The following is a 21,849-nucleotide window of genomic DNA, read 5'->3' on the forward strand; positions in this document are numbered from 1 at the left end:
ATAGAAATTGAGTAGTATTTATCAAGAGCCTTAAGCAAAATCATAGTTTTTAATATAATTTCTCTTACAGAATTACCTAACGAAATAATCATAATTACTGTAATAATCTTGATTACAGGGATATTCATTATAGCATTTTCCAAATTAGGGAAAAATTGGAAACAACACAAATGTATATTGGTAGGGGAATGATTACATAAATATGATACATGCTTATAAGGAAACATGCAGTTGTTAAAATTAATGTTTTTGAATTTTTGTATGGTGTGAGACGTAATTGGTGTCAATTACTAAGTGAGAAAGAATAGATAGAAGAGTGATCTCAATTATGTTCTTTTAAAAAATTGCAGTATTTTGACAATTAGGAATAAATGCTGTCTACGGAAGAATTGAACTTTGGAACTGCAGAGTTGATGATGATATTTTACATTTTCTAGATAAAATTATTCTGTTTGCATCCTACAAAACAAGTAATGATGGAAAATAAATTGGAGGTTCATAAGGATAAGACATTAAAGGAAGCAGTAGAAATGGCTTATAAGGTATGTTTAATTGCATCATTGGCATTTACTTACTAATACAACAGTATTAACATAATTTCCCAAGTTTTTATAATGGATAATAGTTATATAAACACTGGCAGTAACCTTGGTAACTGGTTAATTTATCTCTTACCGAGTATATTTATACCGCTCCTTTGGAGCATAGTCAGTTGATTTTGAAAATTTTCTCCCTCTGGAAGCCATTTGAAGTTTCTAGATCCCAGAATTAAAATTAGGAACAGAATGTTTATTTGCTCTTTCTATTCATTTAACATACATTTCATGAGTGTTTACTGTATGAAACTTAGAGATATTAGAGTGAATAAGATAACATGAGGTGTTAGAGATACCAAAGTGAACAAGGCATGGTCACTGCCTTCATGGAGTTTACAATCTACTGGAAGGAACAGACAAAACGTACTTAAACATCACAGTTTGCAATTATTTTATTATTTAGATGCTATAAATACATTAGTAGTAAATTGAGAAAATTTATTTTGAAACTTTAACCATGAGAAAGGGAGACAGCGATGCAAAAAGTTGAGGAAGAATATACTGGTCCGTAGTCAGATGCGTTACCCATTCCATCACTGGCCCATGCTCAAGGAAGAATATTCGAAGTAGAGTGAACAGCATGTGCAAAAGTGCTGAGGTGAGGAGATGCTTGGCACGTTTAAGAAACTGAAGAAAGGAGCCATATGTTTAGATTGTTTTGAGTGAGCACAGAGTACCATAAAATGAAATTAGAGATTTTGTGAAATAGAAGTTTACGTTTTGTTCTCTAAGAGTAGTGGAAAGTTATTAATGAGGTTTGAAAGGCAAATGGGGTCACTGCTGTTTCACCAGATCATTCTAAATGTCATTTATGATACTTAACAAATTTAAGTTTTCCCCTTTCCATATAAGCAGTAACAGAATGACTGAAATTAAACAGTCATTACCTAGAGAAAAAATTGCATACTACATCATTTTGTGTATAATTATACATGGAACCAATAACATAACTAAAAATAACACACAAGATAGCTGACATTGTTTCTGAAAGTGTGATCCAGTGCAATCTGCACCAGAGTCACATTCTTATTAAAAATGCTAATTGCTGCAGATGAATCAGAATTTCTCTGTTGGAGCCCGGAAATAGGCATTTTAACACATATCTCAGGTGATTCTTAGGCATAGTCAAGTTTGAGAATCACTTATATTATACATCTGGTCCTGCATAGCACTTATCAGTATTGAAATTTTACATTTAATTGTTTGACTATTTTAATTAATATTACTGCCCCTCACTAAACTATAAGCACATACAAGTGCAAAAACCATTCTGGTTTTGTTCACAATTTTATTTTTAGTACTCTTCCCTGGTATATAGAATAGTCAAAATTGGTTGGGTATGTTGAATGGATAAATGAATGAACAAACATTAAGATGGATGGATGGCTCTGGATTTGCCTCATTTTGGTAAAAATTCTTTAAATATAATGGTGGACTGCAAGCATTAGTCTTAAAAATAGGAAGTAAAAGTTCGCAAATAAAAAGAAACAAACAAACAGAAGAGAGAAATAAGTCAATCTTGTATGCCAAAAATAGAGCTTCATTGTTGGGGATGGGGGTTGGGGAGGAGTAGAGATCAATGGGGATACGCTGAGGCTTACAAGTCCTTCTTGAAACTCATAATCACAACCTTAAATGAACATTGAATACTTCTAAGCAATCCTACTGTGTTTCTCTAGGAGGCTTATTTCCTATCAAGAGAGTTGTTGCAACCAGGGTATGTCATCTATTAGTGACATAAGCTATAAGGAAATGTTATGATAGAAATTCCTATACCATGAGCTTTAAGTATTCTGGAGGCTAATATTGAAAGGGGATATCATAGAAGCCAAACCCTTTGTGATGGCTTTATGAGACATGCTGTCCTCCTGTACTTAGATTGTTACTAGTTACATGAATTATCAATTCTACTCCAGATTGGATTAAGAAAACAAAAGATGCATATTCTAGTTGGCTGTTTGGTTGTTTTCCTCTGTGTTTCCAGCTTAGTTGATTATGAACAATAGTTACAATACATTGATTTTGTTTCTACACCTAAAGTTTATGATGTTAACTTTTTAAAAAATAAAAAATGTATTTAGTACATGCTTTATATGATTGGAGGGATAATGAAACATAATTATTTAAAAATAACATTTAAGTTGTGCCTGTAACTTTGATGTCTTTGATGCAAATCATAAATGTGTGGATTTTGTTAGGGCCTATTGTAGTGTTATTCCCCAACAGACTGAAACACTGTGTATTTATATATGTATATATATAAATATATATGTATATATATTTTTTCTTTCTGGGGGATTACTTTCTTTTAGATGATGGATTTAGAAGAGGTAATACCCCTGGATTGCTGTCGCCTTGTTAAATATGATGAGTTTCATGATTATCTAGAACGGTCATATGAAGGAGAAGAAGATACACCAATGGGGCTTCTACTAGGTGGCGTCAAGTCAACATATATGTTTGATCTGCTGTTGGAGACGAGAAAGCCTGATCAGGTTTTCCAATCTTATAAACCTGGAGGTGAGCAATTTTACACTATTTTTAGTTGTTCTGTACTTAGAATTTTCATGAGAAAGTTTTTTTTTTATTGTAGAAATTTAAATTTTGTATATGGTCTTAAAATGTAGAATAATTTTGACAGGTTGAGAAGTACTCAGCAACAGCTTGGAATTAAGTTCTAGATTACTTGCAAAGAGTTGTATACATAATTTTAAAAACAACAAAAAACAACAAAACTTCTAGCTTACGGTCTTCAGTGGGTTTTTTCTTCTCCAGTGGGCGGTACTGAATCATTCTGGATGCTGTCAATCCCTAAAGTTATCAATTGCTCTCTTAGGAAGATCTCTCTTTCTCTTTCTTTCTCTTTATGGAGAAGACCTTGGTCCAAAAAAGTATATTCCCATAAAGTCTCAGAAGTAGAGGCTGTTTTTCAGGTCTTCTTTGGAAGGGTGGATTCATTATCCCATCACTGTCAGCATTTACAATTTTTCGTCATCCTCTCTATTTCTACAGGTGCCAGGGACTTCATCTTTTCTTTTTTCATTAAATCTATCACATTCACTCAGCACATTGAGTTTGTTATTTTTTTTTTTCTTTGAGACTGCTTAGGAAAACCAAAATATCATGCCCCTAGTTTTCCCAGAGACAGTTTCCCTATAGACAGTTACATGGTCTGTTTTTGTCCAGAGTTTTCTATAATTACCATATGTAAATTGTAACAAATAGAAGAAAAGCAAAATGTTTATATAATTTTACAAAATCCATACTGTTGTGTCTTGGCCCTAACTCCTTTGCATCAGTGGTTAGTCAGAATTAGGTTCTCTGTGTTTTTTCCCTAAAAGTTGAACTTACAAAACTTTATTCTGCCCTTTTACAATAATGTTCCTCTGTGGATCCTGTATATCTCCTTTTTAAATAAAGGCCTCTGTTTACAGAGTAAGTTAGATGTAGTATTCTTTCAAGGAGCCTACGTCTCTTAAGTGGGAAAATTTTATTTCTGGAAACCTTATGATGTCTACTTCAACTTCTAAGACTCTACCCTATCTATAAAGAGTCCCTTAAGGACATTTCCTTGCTTTTTTTTTTTTTTTTTTTGCTAGACAGGAAAAAGAATGATTAGGATATAACATGAGTCAGCAGTAGTACCACTTATTTGAAAGAGAACTCTAAATGCAAATGTGGATTGTAAGACTTATAAAGTAGTCTTTATTCATTAATAATCCAGATCTTAGCAGAATATTTTGTCAAATTTAGATTAACAACGTAGGGAAAAAACTGAGGATTGACATAAAACACGAGGTTAAAACAGATACAGAATAACTGTGTATTAAATACAATGTTTGAAGATCATTTATTTTTCAAGTGATTAAGAGTTTAATTATAAACATAACCTTCTGCAAACAGAAGAGAATGGGATTAAATTTCAATATAAAAGATTTAAGTGAGAAAACAAAGGCATAATCAGCACAGTTTTTGTGTGGAATTTTCCTTAGGATATAGGAAATATTATTTTGAGGATAATTCTTTGATGATGAACAAGGTGGCTTGATAAGGGGCTTGTTCAAAAGCAAGCAGGAGTGCTGTGTCACCTTTAATATTTGTTTTGCAGTAACTGGTGATTTATATTTATTCAGTGTTGTTTTCATCTGTACTTGGAAGTTTGGATTTGTCACCTGTTAGAAACACATTAAGAATGCATTACTCATGTGAAATACATTAAAAAATAACCTCCAATTCTGTGTTTATGTCTTCAAATGTGACAGAAGTGATGGTGAAAGTTCATGTTGTTGATCTAAAGGCAGAATCTGTAGCTGCTCCTATAACTGTTCGTGCTTACTTAAATCAGACAGTTACAGAATTCAAACAACTGATTTCAAAGGTAAGTTTTAAAAGGGGTCTGTAAATAAATTTTTGAGTGCCTGCTATGTACAAGACACACTATGTGACAGTTATGAATAAGATACATGCTTTACCTCCAGGAGCTAATATTTGTAGTTAGACAACTGTAGTTAAAAGAAACAGATTGAGTAAAGTGTGGAGGTAAGAAAGTGTGAGGCAAGTACATGTAACAACTTATATGTGTTGGCTGGATTATCATAAAATACAGGATTGGAAATGTAAGTACAGTGTATTTCATGAAGAGCTTTAAACAGTAAACACGAAAGTTTGGGCTCCTTTTTGGCGTAGGCAATAAGTAGAGTTTTTGTTTTCGTCGTTTTTAAGTGTGGCAATGCTGCATTTAGTGTCTGGTGACACTAGACTAGCGTTCCACATGCCTTGAGGGGAGTCAGGAATGGAGAGGAGGAAGCTGTTGAAATAATTCAAGTGCAGGTGTTATGACTGGAAATGAGAGAAGGCATAGATTCCAAGAGAGATAGAATCTGTAGGACTTGTAATTGTTAAATGTTGGGGTAAAGCAGATGCACCGATGACCTGAGCCAGGGGTTTCAAACTTGGGTAACCAGAAAAGTAGGGATACATTAATAGAAATAGAGGAGGAAGGTGAGGGTGTAGACTTGACAGGGAAGGTGATGAATTAAATACTGCTGCCATTATGTGAGCTAGTGATAAAGAACATAGGCTCATTCCGATTTTTTGAGCTGGAAAAATAAAACAATGAAAACATTCAAATTTTGGGGGGGCAAAAGGATTAGTCCACACCAGACAAATGATTATCATCCTTACAAGGGTCCTGTGCTCTGCAGAACCCTGAGCATACAAACAGCAGATTTTGCAGGGTTCTTGAACCATAGGTTAATATTCCCTGGTGTAGTGGAAATTGTTCCATAATTACAAGTTGAGTCCAGTTTTCAGTCATTCATCTTATGGTAGTCTTGTCTTTCATCTCATTATCTGGGGTTGTGAATACCTGTTTAGCAGAGTTGTAGTGAACATTAATGAAAAATAAATGCTCTGAGGAAAAAAATTGTAAGGTATTATGTAAGAGTTGGTGGTTATTATGTTCTAAAAAAGTCTATATTGTGACTTCTGTATATGACTTCTAACAATTTTGCTAAAGTAATAACCAAGAAACAAATCATTTTGTGAAATTATATTTTATGATTAAATTGCTTGTAAATGCATACTATGTTGGTATAATATACTGTATATTACATTTTTAAAATATGAATGACAAATGTAAAAAAATTTAGTTTAATAAGCACTCACACATAATACAAAAGAAAGAGACACAGTGGTTTCTTCCCCAAGAAGTTAATAATCTTACTGAGAAAAATACGTCTATAGAGAATAAAGGCAGTCACAAAACATCATGTAAACAAATACAGTATTTTTAACCAGCCTGCTTAAGAATTAGGTATTTATAACTGATGACCTTAGTTGCATTGAAAAGAAACTGTGTTTTTTAAATGTAAAGTATTTTTATCTGCTGCTTTCATGTCAATTTATAAAATGACTCCAAAAATTAAAGATGTGGACTTTCAGAAAAACTTAAAATTTTCCTTACTAATCTTCTCATTTTACACAAAGGAAAATTGCTTATTGCTTTAATAAAAGTATTAAAAACTATTCACAGACTATAGAAAGGCCTGTCAAAAGCCAAGAAGTTCAACATTTTGATATCAGCAGTCAAAAAGTCAGTTACGCAGTTTCTTTGGAATCAGATCACTCATTTACTTGGCAAGTTTGAGAGGAATAGAGATTCTAGGAAAAAATCCTTGCCTTTAAAATAGTTTCAGAGCATACATTTATAAGTGGTACTTTGTTCTCCTGATTTGCAGTATAATTTATGGCTATAAGTAATTTTTCCCTTCAATTATTCAAAAATTTTAAAACCTCTACTAAAATTATGTTTCTCTCTGCTGCTTTTAAGAAGAACTCAGCAGTGTCTTGCTTTCCCATATTTTTAAGTCAAGCAGAATTATTTTTGAAAGAGTACTTTTTATTAAATTGCTTTCATTATAGGCCATCCATTTACCTGCTGAAACAATGAGAATAGTGCTGGAACGCTGCTACAATGATTTGCGTCTTCTCAGTGTCTCCAGTAAAACTCTGAAAGCTGAAGGATTTTTTAGAAGTAACAAGGTATGTCATTTACTTTTTCATTACTGTTTTCTATGCTGGTAATAGTAAATGAAATTAGGTTCAATATTATAAGCCTGGCCTCCACAGCTGTTCAAATCTGTCTGGAACTTAATTTAAAATTCTCAACCCAGTAATTACCTTCCTTTGTAGTCAGGTCAGGTCAGGCTCCTTTCTGTCCTGTGAATCAGTCCTACTGGTTCTCCTCTTCTTTGCCTTTGTTCATGTGCACTCCCACCTGGAGTGTTCTTCCTCCTCTCCCTGCATTTTTTTTTTTCAGTCTCCAGGTTAGTCCTACCTCTTTGGTGAAGACTTCATAACCATTTCTTCCCACAGTGATTATGTCCCCTGGATTTTGTTTATTCTTGAGCTTATCCCATAAAGCAGTGCTTCATGGTGAGGGTCAGAGGCATACCTGGTATAGAGAAAATTATAATCTTGAGTTCACCCAACATTATTCCTTTTGCCTACTCATTTTTCTCTGTTGGAAATGAGAAAGTTCATGTTAATCCTCTTCTTTTGTCTTGCTATTATTATGTGTTTGATCATTTATCATTTTTCATATGTGTTTTTATCACTCTAGTCTCATTCATCTTAGTACAGTCTAGTCTTTTATCTCATTTAACTTTTTTAGTATTTTATTACTAATATGTAATTTTTATTCACCTACACTTCTAAAACTTTTGTGTGGTGGGGGAGGGGATGTATGTGTATATGTGTGTGTATATGTAAAACATTAAAATTTCTAATCCCCTCCAGTACATTACTTTAGGGTAAGAAGTGCAGTAGGGATCTAACTTTTCTTGTTCCTTAAATGGTTAGCGTACTGGTTTCAATTTGTAACATTTACTGAATAGGATAATGATAGTGTTATCCTTTTATGCAAAACCCAACATGCTATTTATAATTGCCAAATTTATGCCAAGTACGAATTTCATTTTAAAAAAAGATTTATTATGGAAAATTTCAAACATAAACAAAAGTAGAGAAAATAGGGAAAATAGAGTGAACCCCCACACATCCCCACCTCTCAGCTTCCACAGTGATCATCTCGTTTCATCTATAATTTAACCACCTACTTCCCCCAGATTATTTGATAAACTTCCTCAGGATCATATCATTTCATCTATAGATAATATGAACATATATATCTAAATGAAGAGAACTCTTTTAAAAAAATGACAATTACATTATATACCTAAGAAATACCTTAATATCAGTCAATATCTAGTCAGTGTTCAAATTTCTCTGATTGTCTTAGAAAATTTTTTTCTGTAAATTTTCCTGTGTCTTTTTTGTTTGCTTCCTTGCAGTTTGTTACAAAGCCAAGTCATTTGCCCATTAAATTTTTCCATGATCTGGATTTTGGTGTTATATTCACAAGGTGTCTTTACACATGTTCCTGTGTCTGTAGTTCAGGCTAAACTTGGATTTCCTAAAGGTGAAAGATTTCTACAATCTAAAGAAAAACCAGAGTATTAATTTCCTAAAGAGAAGGATATATAATACAACAACTTTCTGAAATTGGACAACCCAATAAACAAGATGTTTGTGTGTATGTGTATGTCCATACCGTCTATCTTAGTGTAGTTTTATGGCTAGTTACAAAGACATTTGAGCCTAATATTTATTTTATTCAGTCTCCAAAACAATAGTGTCCTGCAGAAACTATATCATCACACGTGTTATAACATAACTGTGTATTGTGTTGTATTGATGCAATATAATGATGATGATGAATGAGCATGTCACTAAAATTAATATATAATAAAACTTTGACTTACTATGTAGGTGTTTGTTGAAAGCTCCGAGACTTTGGATTACCAGATGGCCTTTGCAGACTCTCATTTATGGAAACTCCTGGATCGGCATGCAAATACAATCAGATTATTTGTTTTGCTACCTGAGCAATCCCCAGGATCTTATTCCAAAAGGACAGCATACCAGAAAGCTGGAGGCGATTCTGGTAATGTGGATGATGATTGTGAAAGAGTCAAAGGACCTGTAGGAAGCCTAAAGTCTGTGGAAGCTATTCTAGAAGAAAGCACTGAAAAACTCAAAAGCTTGTCACTGCAGCAACAGCAGGATGGAGATAATGGGGACAGCAGCAAAAGTACTGAGACAAGTGACTTTGAAAACATCGAATCACCTCTCAATGAGAGGGACTCTTCAGCATCAGTGGATAATAGAGAACTTGAACAGCATATTCAGACTTCTGATCCAGAAAATTTTCAGTCTGAAGAACGATCAGACTCAGATGTGAATAATGACAGGAGTACAAGTTCAGTGGACAGTGATATTCTTAGCTCCAGTCATAGCAGTGATACTTTGTGCAATGCAGACAATGCTCAGATCCCTTTGGCTAATGGACTTGACTCTCACAGTATCACAAGTAGTAGAAGAACGAAAGCAAATGAAGGGAAAAAAGAAACATGGGATACAGCAGAAGAAGACTCTGGAACTGATAGTGAATATGATGAGAGTGGCAAGAGTAGGGGAGAAATGCAGTACATGTATTTCAAAGCTGAACCTTATGCTGCAGATGAAGGTTCTGGGGAAGGACATAAATGTATGTACTTCAAAAGAAAAACGGTCCTTGAAACAGCATCAGTTTTTCTCTCAGTTTATTTAAATTTTCAGTTAAGTGTTAGGTACTTAGTTCTAAGATCATTTGTAACTTTCTGGATTATAAGATTATTGATGCAGTTATAATGAACACTGTTCTTAGACCTGTGCAGTAAATTAGATGGTAATTATATCAGAACTCTGAGATAAGAAGTAAAAAAAAAATAGTATTCAATGTTAGGAAGGAATTATGATATAATTACTAAGTAAAAAATTAGGGAATATATTAAAAAGTAAATAATATTTTTTAAAAGCTGACACACTTTAGAAAATTTGATATTCAATGCCCAGGAAAATGTTTTATTTCTACATGCTCTTCTCTCTCTCCATTTCCAATGCAAACAACAATTCCCTTGCTATACCCCCTTAAAAAGTCCTTAATTAACTGGGAAAGTCAGAGAAAGAAAAAGCGCTCTTAAAATTTTTTCTGTTACTTTGAAGTAACTCCAAAGCAAGGAGTTACTAGAAATTCCAACGCATAATCTCAGAAACAGGGAAAAGATCTGAGAATTTGGGCATTTGGCATAAGCAGTAACAACAAAAACATTCCAGCATAGTATGAGACTTAAAATAAAAGAACCTTTATAAAACCTTAGACTAAGGCCAGCCAAATAATTAGCAAGGCAACCAGGTTTAAGATACAAAATCTTTCTTCAAGTGTAAAGGAGAAGTAGCTGGAAAAGTAAGTACTTTGCATTAGTTCTAGCAAAGCAAATATTAATATTACTCCTTATATTTTTATATTTTAGTTTTCAAAATGCTTATTTGTTCTCACTTAAAGCTTCTCCAAACTTTGTAAAGCAAACATTAGTATCCTGATGTGACAGGTAAGAAAGCCAAAGCTCATAGAGGATGAATGACTTGTCCAAAAGTGCATATATAGCTAGTAAATGGGACCATTACTAGAATTGAAGGCATCTAATTGTTCCTTTTACCTTTGGAAGGGAGCCCCACTCTTTATCCATCCAGTCATCCACCCATCCAAGTAACATTTTCTAAATCCATACTAGATGCCAGGCCCTATGTAACTGTTAGAAGTAGAGACAACTGAGATGCAGCCTTATGCTTCATCTCATGGGGAGGAGGTGCAGTCACCCACTCTGAAAGTTAAGTGCTATGATGCTTGTAGTCTCAAAATTCTATCTGCTAAAACAAAGTGGTAGAAATTATGAAATAATACAAGTATTTAAATTTGTGTTTTTAACTAGTTGGGTTAAATAACACTGGAATCATACAACATTCATACATATATCTTGCAGAAACTCAAGTATGAAAACGTGGATTGGCAGAACAAAATAGAGGGAAATCGTATTGTAATAATGTTTTAAATTTCTATGGAGCATGTACCTCATAAGGCTCATTAGCTTACATTGTTTCATTAGTTCTTTTAACAGCTGTGTGAAATTGATATTGGTAGACCGTTTTCACTGATGACGAAACTGGTCAAACAGATTAAGTAATTTGCCTATGGTCACATAGCTAGTCGCTCACACTGCCAGGATGAGACTCAGATATCATTAGCCACCACCCCATAGCTGCTACCACTGTTCTTTCCTTGCATCTTAGTAAAGGAAAAATAGTAGTAACTGCTCTGCTTTTTTACCATACTCAACCCATCAAGGACATTAGAAAAATTAAAAGTAGTTCCTCTTTAGTAAAAGGTTGGAAATTTCTTTTAATTGGTTTGTTTTAGAATGATGTGCTAAAAATTTGACTGGATGATAGTCTCAACCGTAGGAAAACTTCAATTCGATGGGAATACTTAGAATTATAGTTTGAAAAGTCTCATTTCCATCCTAGAACAGTTAATAAAATCTTTTAAATGGAGAATGTTGGCCATATTTGGAAATTCATACCAGGCTAATTTCCTAGTGTTCATTGAAATAGTGAACATGGTGAAGAAGAGAAACCATTCACTACAACTTATGTATTTGGGCTTTTAGAAACCATAGAAAAGGTCTTGTTTGAAAAGAAAATGTGACCCCGGAAAATGTCTTCTCATGTGTAGAAAACTGGTTTGGAGATAGGGGAGTAGGGATAGCAGCTAGCAACCAGGTTTTTCTTGAGTCTGTGCTAAGACTGATTCATTGCAGCTCCTCAGTCATCTGAAAGAAGGTCCCTGGGAAAACATGTGGATGATGAGTAGTAATACACATTCTTCAGAGTGATAAAATGGCAAGGAAGAACAGGTAGACAATGAATTTGATATTTAAAGAATGATGCACTATGCACAGTATACGCAGTTCACTCAGGCAATAATCTGTACTTAAAATGATGGTCCTTAAGATAGCAGTTATAATCCAAGAGTTGTTTCAGAGAATAATTACAGATCATTCTCTGAGAACACTGTCCTAGTAGGACTAGTTATAGTTCATAGGCACTTGGGTATAAACAGGAAAGCCAAGATAAATAAAGATGGTAGTGCATTTACACTGAAATTTCTCCGTACAATTTTGGTTACCGCTTCACTTAAGAAATTCGTAAGGGTCAGTTACAGTGCCTTACACCTGTAGTCCCTGCACTTTGGGAGGCCGTGAGGGGAACTGCTTGAACCCAGGAGTTAGAGACCAGCCTGAGCAACATAGTAAGACCCCATCTCTACAAAAAAAATTTTTTTAATTAGCCAGCGTGGTCATGTGCCTGTAGTTCTAGCTACTTAGGAGGCTGAGGTGGAAGGATCACTTGAGCCCAGAGGAGAGAGGCTGCAGTGAGCTATGATCGTACCACTGCACTCCAGCCTGGGCAACAGAGCGAGACCCTGTCCCAAAAAAAAAAAAAAAAAAGAAAAGAAAAGGAAAAAGAATAAAAGAAATACATAAGAGAAAGGACCGAAAAGGAAAATCATAAATATATTTTAAGGTTGTTCTGTGAAGACATAGACTCTTCAGTCTGAAGAGGTAGATAGGAAAAATGGTACAATAGTAATCTCTAAAACTACAAAGTAATTATAGCCAATAAATTAACACTCTTTGCCAAAGCTATGCTAAACATTTTACATGTATTGACCGCAGAACATAACTTTGAGGTTTAAATACTACTACCTGTATTTTATAGTAAAGGTAATTGAAGTACAGAAAAGTTAAGAAGTCAGAGTCACAAATCTAATATATGAAGAGGAGCCAGGAATTCAGTCAGGCCAGGCCATCAAATTCCAGAACGAGTTGGTCATAATCACCATATTAAACTATATCAGTAACCAGCAAACATTTTTGTCTTCCTATGACACAGCACTACTAGAGGTTAGGAAAGAAACCAAAATGGCAATAAAAGCTTGTATTTGAGTAATGCTTTAGAAAAGACTTTTACTACATTTGTCACAACAATGTTATATGTTATGATCACGTGGGAAAACAGGTTGAGGGAGATTGGATGACCTGCCTACAGCCATTTATCGGAGTAAAGTGACAAAACTGAAATCTAGCCATAGGCTTTCCATTTCTAATCCAGTAATTTTTGCATTACACCCTTCTGTTAAGAAATTTAGTACCTCGTTGGATAGCATAGACAGAAGCTTGTTTGCCATAAGCTGGATTATTGACATAGAGGGGCACTCCTTAAAGCTTAAAAAGTGACATTTTAAACAAATTAAGAGAAATGCTGCCTCAAAACTCAAAAGGTAGATAGTAAATAAAGCTCATCACCCTCTTCATACTTTCTTCTAATTTGTTCTTGTCACATTTTCTATTAATGAGCCTATATTTTATAGCCAGGAAAACAATGAACATTAATTTATTTGACAAGTCATCTGAGAAAAATTCAACCCAAGTGTTAATATGACATGGGAATGTTGGTTTACCAGCAGTGTTTCAAGGCCTCATCCTTTACCTTCCATGTAGCTTTAGCAGAAAAACCAGACCTAACATGGAGGGAGCCTTAGAGCCAGGGAGGTCCAGTGGCCTGAGGCAGTGAGGCAGCACTGCCTTATTAACTGAGAGTCTGGTTTCTGCTTTCTTCTACGATATGAAGACCACAATCAATAGAAGCATTCCAGATGTGTCCTCATGAGTGGCTTATAAAATTAGGGACAAAAGATTAAAATAATAAGCATTAGGGAAAAACGAAGCTCATTAAAGATAATCCTATTACGATACCAAGAGAGCTTAAATTTAAGCCGGGAAGAGGTAAGAGTTTCTGATCCATTTAAATACAGTTCCTGTTAATTACAGCCCAACCACATGATAAATCAGACATCTTAGTATGCCAGTCGTGACTTTTTTTCTAGTGAAAATCTGAAAATTAAATAATATTACTAACAGTTTTTGAGGCAGTCACGCTGTATTTGGCACTGTGCTGAAAGCATGATAAATGAATTACCTCACTGAAGTCACATTGCAACACTCAGGTGGGCACTATTATCATCTCCATTTTTCTAGTGAGGAAATGGAGGTACGGAGGCTGGCGCCGTGTCCCATATAGTAAGTAAGCAGAAGAGGTGGGATTGGAACCACCAGAGCTTACACTATTACTGTGTGGAGCTAGAAGTGTATATATTTTAAAAGAATTCCTAGAAGCTTGTTTTTGAGTTTGGCAACCTAAACAAAGAAACAAGCACTTAAATAGCTCAGAACATTTTAAGCTGTCAGATAAAACCTATCAGAAACTCTGTGTCCATGTTTTTTGTCCATTCAGTGTGGTATATTAGCTAAAGTCTAACTGAAAAGGAGTACTCTTTACTGCATACAGTGTAATAAAAAGTATATGATCTGTTTTATTTATACTCAGAGGTTTCTTTTACATTTTTGTTCCTGTTTTGGTTTTTTTTGTGCGTAGGGTTGATGGTGCATGTTGATAAAAGAATTACTCTGGCAGCTTTCAAACAACATTTAGAGCCCTTTGTTGGAGTTTTGTCCTCTCACTTCAAGGTCTTTCGAGTGTATGCCAGCAATCAAGAGTTTGAGAGCGTCCGGCTGAATGAGACACTTTCATCATTTTCTGATGACAATAAGGTTGATTAAAATAATCTTCGAGTAGTTAGAGTCTATTTTAAATGATAGATTTGAGAACAGCTTTTACTACTTCCAAGTGAGGTGAAGTAGATAAACTAGAAGGATTTTTTTTTTAATGATTAATGGTAATTTGGGGGGGGTTTTGTTGTTATTTTTCTTCACTCATCTAACAAACATTTGTGAAATGTTAGCTGTGTGTCAGTTACTATTCTAGGTGCCGGGGATTCAGAGGTAAAAGATATGCCTGTTCTCAGAGAGCCTATAATCTAGAGAATTTTGGAAAGTTTAAAAATGGGATGAGAATGGGTTGTTTATTCTGCTGAGACAGCATGTCTAAAAAAATGTTTTTAATTTATAGATTACAATTAGACTGGGGAGAGCACTTAAAAAAGGAGAATACAGAGTTAAAGTATACCAGCTTTTGGTCAATGAACAAGAGGTAAGTAATACGTTTAAGAACAATATAAGGTTACTTTTTACAGTTACTGAAAACATAGAATATATTTTATTCATAGTCATTTTATTTCTCTGAAGCAAAGGTCAGCAAATTTTTTCTGGGCCTTGTAGTTTAGCAGGCCATACTGCCTCTGTTGCAGTTATTCACTTCTGCTATTCTAGCACAAGGAGCCATAGACAATAATAAGCCAATGAGATGGCTATGTCTCAACATTTTATTTACAAAAGCAGGCAGCAGTGAACTTGGCCCTCAGGCCACTGTTTGTCATCCCTGTGCTCTAAAGTGTTGCTACAAATGCTGAAATGAGACAAAATTTTCCTGCTTTTAAAAGGAAAAGAAATTTTTTTGTGCATGTGCTTGCTTTCTGGAAACAATCATACAATGCTACAGGTGAATAGCAGTTGCAAGTCATTTTAGTATGTAACAAGCATTTATATAGTGTCTACTGTGTGCTTTAGGTGCTTGCAAATATTAACTCATTTAATCATCAGTTAACTAAGATACAAGCACTATTTCTTATTCTCATTCTATAGATGAAGAAACTGAGGCACAGAGAAGTTAAGTATCTTGGTCAAGGTCACTGCTTGTAAACGGTGTGGGTGAATGATCTAAACAGGCCGTGTTTTTTAAGGAGTAATCAATAAAATATTTTAGTCCTGTGGTATACTAGCCTTACCACAAATACCCAAAAGAATAAGGCAAAGATCATATTTTCAGAATGTTATAACATCCTATTGTTATAACATTCTGTTATAACATGTTATAGCATCCTGTTGAAGAACTAGACAAATGTGAAAACCATAAATTTATCATAAAATGCCTTTATTCATATAAGATATTTTATCTGGCACCTGTTATTTCTCTTAATGTGACCCATTACAGTCATTTTGATTTACATATTTAATCTGAGTTTGTGGAAACTGTCTCTTTTGAGACAATTGGTTAATGTATTTGGAGAATTAGTATACATTTCCCTCATTTTAGTCCATAAAAGTGGTTCTTTTTGCTTTCAAAATTATAACTGTTAAGGAAAATACAAATGTGTTATCCTATTTAACCTTTACAATGACTCAGTGAGGAAGATACTGTTCACAGTTTACAGAACTGAGACACAGAGATTTTAAGTAAACTTGCCCAAGATAGCTGAGCTCATAAATAGTGGAGCTAAGGTTTCAAAAAAGGAAGATAGACTCTGAAACTCAGGCCCTTAATTGCAAATAAAATGTTTTGGTAATTTTTATTTTAATGTGTTAATATTAATGTACTTAAGGTATAATTCAAGCTCTGATTGTTTGTGTTTATATTTCTAGCCATGCAAGTTTCTGCTAGATGCTGTGTTTGCTAAAGGAATGACTGTACGGCAATCAAAAGAGGAATTAATTCCTCAGCTCAGGGAGCAATGTGGTTTAGAGCTCAGTATTGACAGGTAAAGTAAAATTAATGTCATCAGCGATTTGAAGAAAGACTGTGTGGTCAGTTGAAATGGACTGGTATGATTTTCTAAAACTAGGAGAATTAAAATTTCCTGTACTATTCAGAATTTTGGTACGACAGATTAGTTTAATAGGACTAAACAAGAGTATTAAAATTTTGTTTGGATTTCCTATACAGGATTCTAAATTTGAATTACTGGGAACATTTCTTTATTTCCCCAGATTTTAACAACTCATTATTTGACTTTTGTATTTGAACATAGTTCATTTTTCTTTGGTGTCAGATTAGTGTCAATCTTTAAATTGAGAGTTTCAAATTATAGTCGTTTTAAATGTCTTATCACATTTGTAGGTTTCGTCTAAGGAAAAAAACATGGAAGAATCCTGGCACTGTCTTTTTGGATTATCATATTTATGAAGAAGATATTAATATTTCCAGCAACTGGGAGGTTTTCCTTGAAGTTCTTGATGGTATTTTCAATATTTTTGGGGGGAAGTATCAGTTAGAAATACTCTAGAACTAATAGAAGCCTATAGTTTTTAATCAAATAATGAGTTACGAGGAATCTAATATACATTATAGTGTTTTGTGTTATATTAAGCATAACGATATCCTTATTATGGATTGATGTGATTCCTACCTACGTCTTATCCTTGGGAGTTTTATTTTCTTCCCCTGTGTCCTAATGTAACTGCTTAAGTTGTTTTTGAAAGAATAATCAGTGTCTTTCAGCCTTCTGCTATCTTTCTCTGGTTCCCATTTGCCTTTTAAGTATTCTTTTTTTGAATGTTGAGAATATTAATTCCCCCTTATGAGGAAATTACAAAGTTAGGTTTTTAGTACATTTTAAGAAAACTCTGCTAATATTTTCTTAGCCACGTTTGTTCTTTAGTTTCTTTTTTACTATTATGGCTTATTTTGTATTGAAGACATGGTACTGATAATTTATCAGAGACTCAAGAACAATGACTATTTGTGTCCTAAGCCAGGTGGCTTAAAGAATAGAAGTGTATTGTCTCACAATCTGAGATCAGGCTGTCAACAGGGTTGGTTCCTTCTGAGTGCTGTGGGGGAGAATCTGTTCCATACTCTCTCCTAGCTTCTGTGGTTTTTGGCCATCATTGGCAACCTTGGCTTGTAGATACATCACCCCAGTCTCTGCCTTCATCTTCATGTGGTGTTCTTTCTGTGGGCTTGTCTGTCTGTATTGTTTTCCCCTTTTTCATAAACCACTAGTCCTATTGGATTAGGGCCCACCCTGAAGACCTTATTTTACTTTGAGTATCACTGGAAAGACCCTATTTCCAAATAAGGTCACATTCTGAGGTACGAGGGATTAGGATTTCAACATGTCTTTTTGTGGGGGGCACAATTCAACCCATAGCAGTGACCTTGAGGAGGTCCAAGTAGCAGACATATTTGTCACACCTCCCAGTTTTCATTATCAACATTGGCACATTTAAAGTATTGGTGTTTGGAGGGAGGCTTATAGGAGGAAAGTTGGCTTTTAGAAGATCACATCAAGGTAAACAACTAGTTCTATATTCTTTTTTTGCTGTTGCTTAGGAAAATTTTAATTTTCCTTTTCTTCTATAGAAAGTAAAATATCAATTCTGGATATTTTGTTGCAAGATTATACTAGTTTTTAGAGAGCTCAATAATACTAACACCTCATGTATTTCAGGCTGCTTCAGGTCTAATTCAACCATAAATTTAAATGGTTGAAATTCTGATTAATTGACAAGTTAGGTTGGGAGGTAAGGAACAACTAGGATACCATCTACTATGGTGTGTAGGCAAGTGCTCCAGATTGTGATTTCTTTGAGTATCTGGGGTCTTAGGGAATAATCACTGTGCCTGGGTAAGTCAGGAAGAGATCATAAATGACAAAGAAGTCACCCTTGTAAGGATTAAGTATGTATTAGCAGAGATGGATTCATCTGAAAATGGTACTAGATGGTGGGTGCCTGCATCAGTATTATTTCAGTATATTTTCACATCAAGATAGTTGAGTAAGAAATGTCATGTGATTAAATCCAAGAGATATTTATTGACCTGTAATTTGCCAGACACTGCTAATCCCTTGTGCTACAAAAATGAGTAAGAACCACTTATTGGTGCACACAGTCTGTGGAAGAAACAGAACTGCAAACCTGTCATTCTAAAATAATAGGTACTAAGGGACTGAATCAGTAGAAGTTCTTCTTGTGTACACCAGAGAAAAGTGACAATTGAGTTGATGCTTGAAAAGTGACATAATGGAAAAGTGACAATTTTGAAGAATCACTAAATTGGGGAGTAAATGGAAAGAGAAGGATTAATAATAGCTTTAGTGAAAAAAGAGGATAAAGTGAAGTTGATTTGTTTATGATTTTAGATAGGGATAGGAGCCAACAGAGAAACAAAGATTGGAAATCCAGAGAAGAGAGTAATTGGTAATGCAGTGTCCAACAGGAGTCAGGAGGGAGTGGAATTAGGAGTACTGGTTTGAAGAAGAGAGGAATTATCTTCTGAGACTGGAGAGAAGAGAGTAAATATTTCATTCTCAAAAACTCCTTGGGATAATTGGGTTTTTTCTTGTGCCCACTTTTTAAGAGTAACGCTTGAAGTAAATCTTCTTGTTTAGTAAGGCACTAAGGGAAAAGTCAAATTATGAACCTTCAGAGGAAATAGAATGATGACCTAATCTTGCATATTCTTAGGGGTAGAGAAGATGAAGTCCATGTCACAGCTTGCAGTTTTGTCAAGACGGTGGAAGCCTTCAGAGATGAAGTTGGATCCCTTCCAGGAGGTTGTATTGGAAAGCAGTAGTGTGGACGAATTGCGAGAGAAGGTAAGTTCATTTTAAACAAAACATGTATCTTATGTTGTATATGTATATCATAATATTAATAAAATATATAATATATAAACAATACATTCTTCCTGTGTTGCGTAAGAGAAAACCTAGGAAGTAGTACCAAACACTGGTGCAGCAACCTTTCTTTTTGGTTTCTGTCACACCTTGTGGCACACTCTGGTTGTTCAGGCTCCTGATTCTTTGAAAAATTACTTTGGCTCCTGGCCATTCAGAAGTGGATCCTCACTTTCTGTTACTTGGACCAATTTTGTCCTAAGTAGTTAGAATTAGTTAGAAGTTACCAGAGTGAATTGCTGTATGTCTAAAAAAAACCAAATGAAGTCGAATTGTGTAGAGAATCCAGAAGAAGGTCTGTTTTGCATTTTAAGATGGGATATCTAAGGATCTCTGGGGAAAGGGTGAATTAGTCAATCTGTGGTACTAGCACAATGAGCATTTTGAAAAAGATTTATTTCCATACTTCATACTAAACACAAAAATAAATTCTAAATGTATTAAGTTTATATATAAAAAAAGTAAATGTACTAGGTGAAAATATGTAAAATATTAAATACTAAAAATATTTTCATATTCCTGGAAAAAGATATTTGTAAGCATAATACCAGAAGCCAAAAAAAGAAACTATAGACCACATAAAAACCTATCCTCTGCACAGCCAAAGAAAAAGATATTTAAAAAGCAACTCATAAACAAAGCTAAAAGACAATAAACTAGGAGGAAATTATTTGAAGCAGTTATTAAACATGCTGTCCATAATTTATAAGGAGCTACTACCTTAATAAGAAAAAGATGGAACAAATCTAATTTTAAGAAAGACAGCATGAATAGGCAATTTATAGAAAAAGAAATACAAATTAAAGAATAACGTTATTTTTCACTCTTAAATTGGTGAAAATTTAGAAAATCAAAAAATACCTAGAGTTCTCAAGGTTTAGGGGATACAGACAATATATACCTTTGATAAGTGTATAAATTGATATGATTTTTTTCAAGTTCAGTTGGCATCGTTTGTCAGTATTTCAGATTTGCAATTAAACATCTGGGAATCCGATCTATAGAAGTATTTGCAGGTTGGGTGCCATGGCTCACTCCTGTAATCCCAGCACTCTGGGAGGTCGAGGCGGGCAGATCACTTGAGTTCAGGAGTTCGAGACCAGCCTGGCCAACATGGTGAAACCCTGTGTCTACTAAAAATACAAAAATTAGCCAAGTGTGGTGGTGCATGCCTGTAATTTTAGCTACTCAGGAGGCTGAAGCTGGAGAACTGCTTGAACCCAGGAGGTGGAGGTTGCAGTGAACCAAGATTGCACCACTGCACTCCAGTCTAGGTGATGGAGTGAGACTCTGTCTCAAGAAAAAAGAATTTATTTATTTATGTATTTATTTATGTATTTATTTTTGAGACGGAGTTTCACTCTTGTTGCCCTGGCTGGAATGCAGTGGCGCGATCTTGGCTCACTGCAGCCTCCGCCTCCCGGGTTCAAGTGATTCTCCTGGTTCAGCCTCCTGAGTAGCTGGGACTACAAGCACATGCCACCACGCCTGGCTAATTCTTTGTATTTTTAGTTGAGACGGGGTTTCACCATGTGCGAGGATATTCATGGAAGTATACAGTAGAGCTTTGTAACTTGGAAAAACTGAAAACAGTGTCAGTGTCCATCAGTAGGAGATAAAATGTATATTGTTCGGTTATTGAAGAGAATGTGGTCACTTTGTATCCTATTCCTCTAGGAACAGAATTATTATATAGAGATATTAATCTAATTTTACATGTTTTAGAAACGTGTGGGTGTAGTTTGTGTATGCATAGGAAAAGGTCTAGAAGGAATATACTAACTTGGTATTTCTGGGACATGGTATTTGCAGGGTGGCCGCTTTCTGCTTTTTCTTAATTTTTTTACATGAAACATTTTTTAAACTGAGCTATTTCTGTTTGTGGGGTAAAAGGAAAATAACTTTTCTAAGCAAGTTAATTTTTTAAATGACCTCAAATAAAATGTTTTATTTTACAGCTTAGTGAAATCAGTGGGATTCCTTTGGATGATATTGAATTTGCTAAGGTAAAGCCCTGAGAATGTTTGCATCTGTGTATTGTGCATGATAAACACAGCTAGTGGCATGATTTATTCATTCATTCTTTTTCTTTTTAGGGTAGAGGAACATTTCCCTGTGATATTTCTGTCCTTGATATTCATCAAGATTTAGACTGGAATCCCAAAGTTTCTACCCTGAATGTCTGGCCTCTTTATATCTGTGATGATGGTGCAGTCATATTTTATAGGTAACATTCACAGTGTTTTTGTTGCTGTTAGTAATACATTTTTGGTGTGCATACATATCTTATTTTCCATAAATATCTTTACTGTTTTTATGATATGGAGCGGCACTAAC

At 34.6% G+C, this 21,849-nt stretch overlaps 1 protein-coding gene across 3 annotated transcripts in view; it reads left to right on the forward strand.

The window, feature by feature from the left end:
* Positions 1-21,849, forward strand: part of USP47 (ubiquitin specific peptidase 47) — a 115,725-nt gene that overhangs the window by 92,571 nt on the left and 1,305 nt on the right. For all 3 annotated transcript variants that reach the window (XM_031007689.3, XM_055356419.2, XM_031007690.3), the window contains 12 exons: positions 438-542; positions 2,909-3,116; positions 4,859-4,974; positions 7,020-7,139; positions 8,928-9,705; positions 14,532-14,707; positions 15,066-15,146; positions 16,475-16,590; positions 16,950-17,068; positions 19,301-19,431; positions 21,471-21,518; positions 21,609-21,739. In XM_031007689.3, the coding sequence (XP_030863549.1) occupies positions 438-542; positions 2,909-3,116; positions 4,859-4,974; positions 7,020-7,139; positions 8,928-9,705; positions 14,532-14,707; positions 15,066-15,146; positions 16,475-16,590; positions 16,950-17,068; positions 19,301-19,431; positions 21,471-21,518; positions 21,609-21,739 (2,129 nt within the window). The remainder of the gene's footprint in view (positions 1-437; positions 543-2,908; positions 3,117-4,858; positions 4,975-7,019; positions 7,140-8,927; positions 9,706-14,531; positions 14,708-15,065; positions 15,147-16,474; positions 16,591-16,949; positions 17,069-19,300; positions 19,432-21,470; positions 21,519-21,608; positions 21,740-21,849) is intronic.

Source organism: Gorilla gorilla, chromosome 9 (genome assembly GCF_029281585.2).
Source record: "Gorilla gorilla gorilla isolate KB3781 chromosome 9, NHGRI_mGorGor1-v2.1_pri, whole genome shotgun sequence".
Lineage (NCBI taxonomy): Eukaryota > Metazoa > Chordata > Mammalia > Primates > Hominidae > Gorilla > Gorilla gorilla.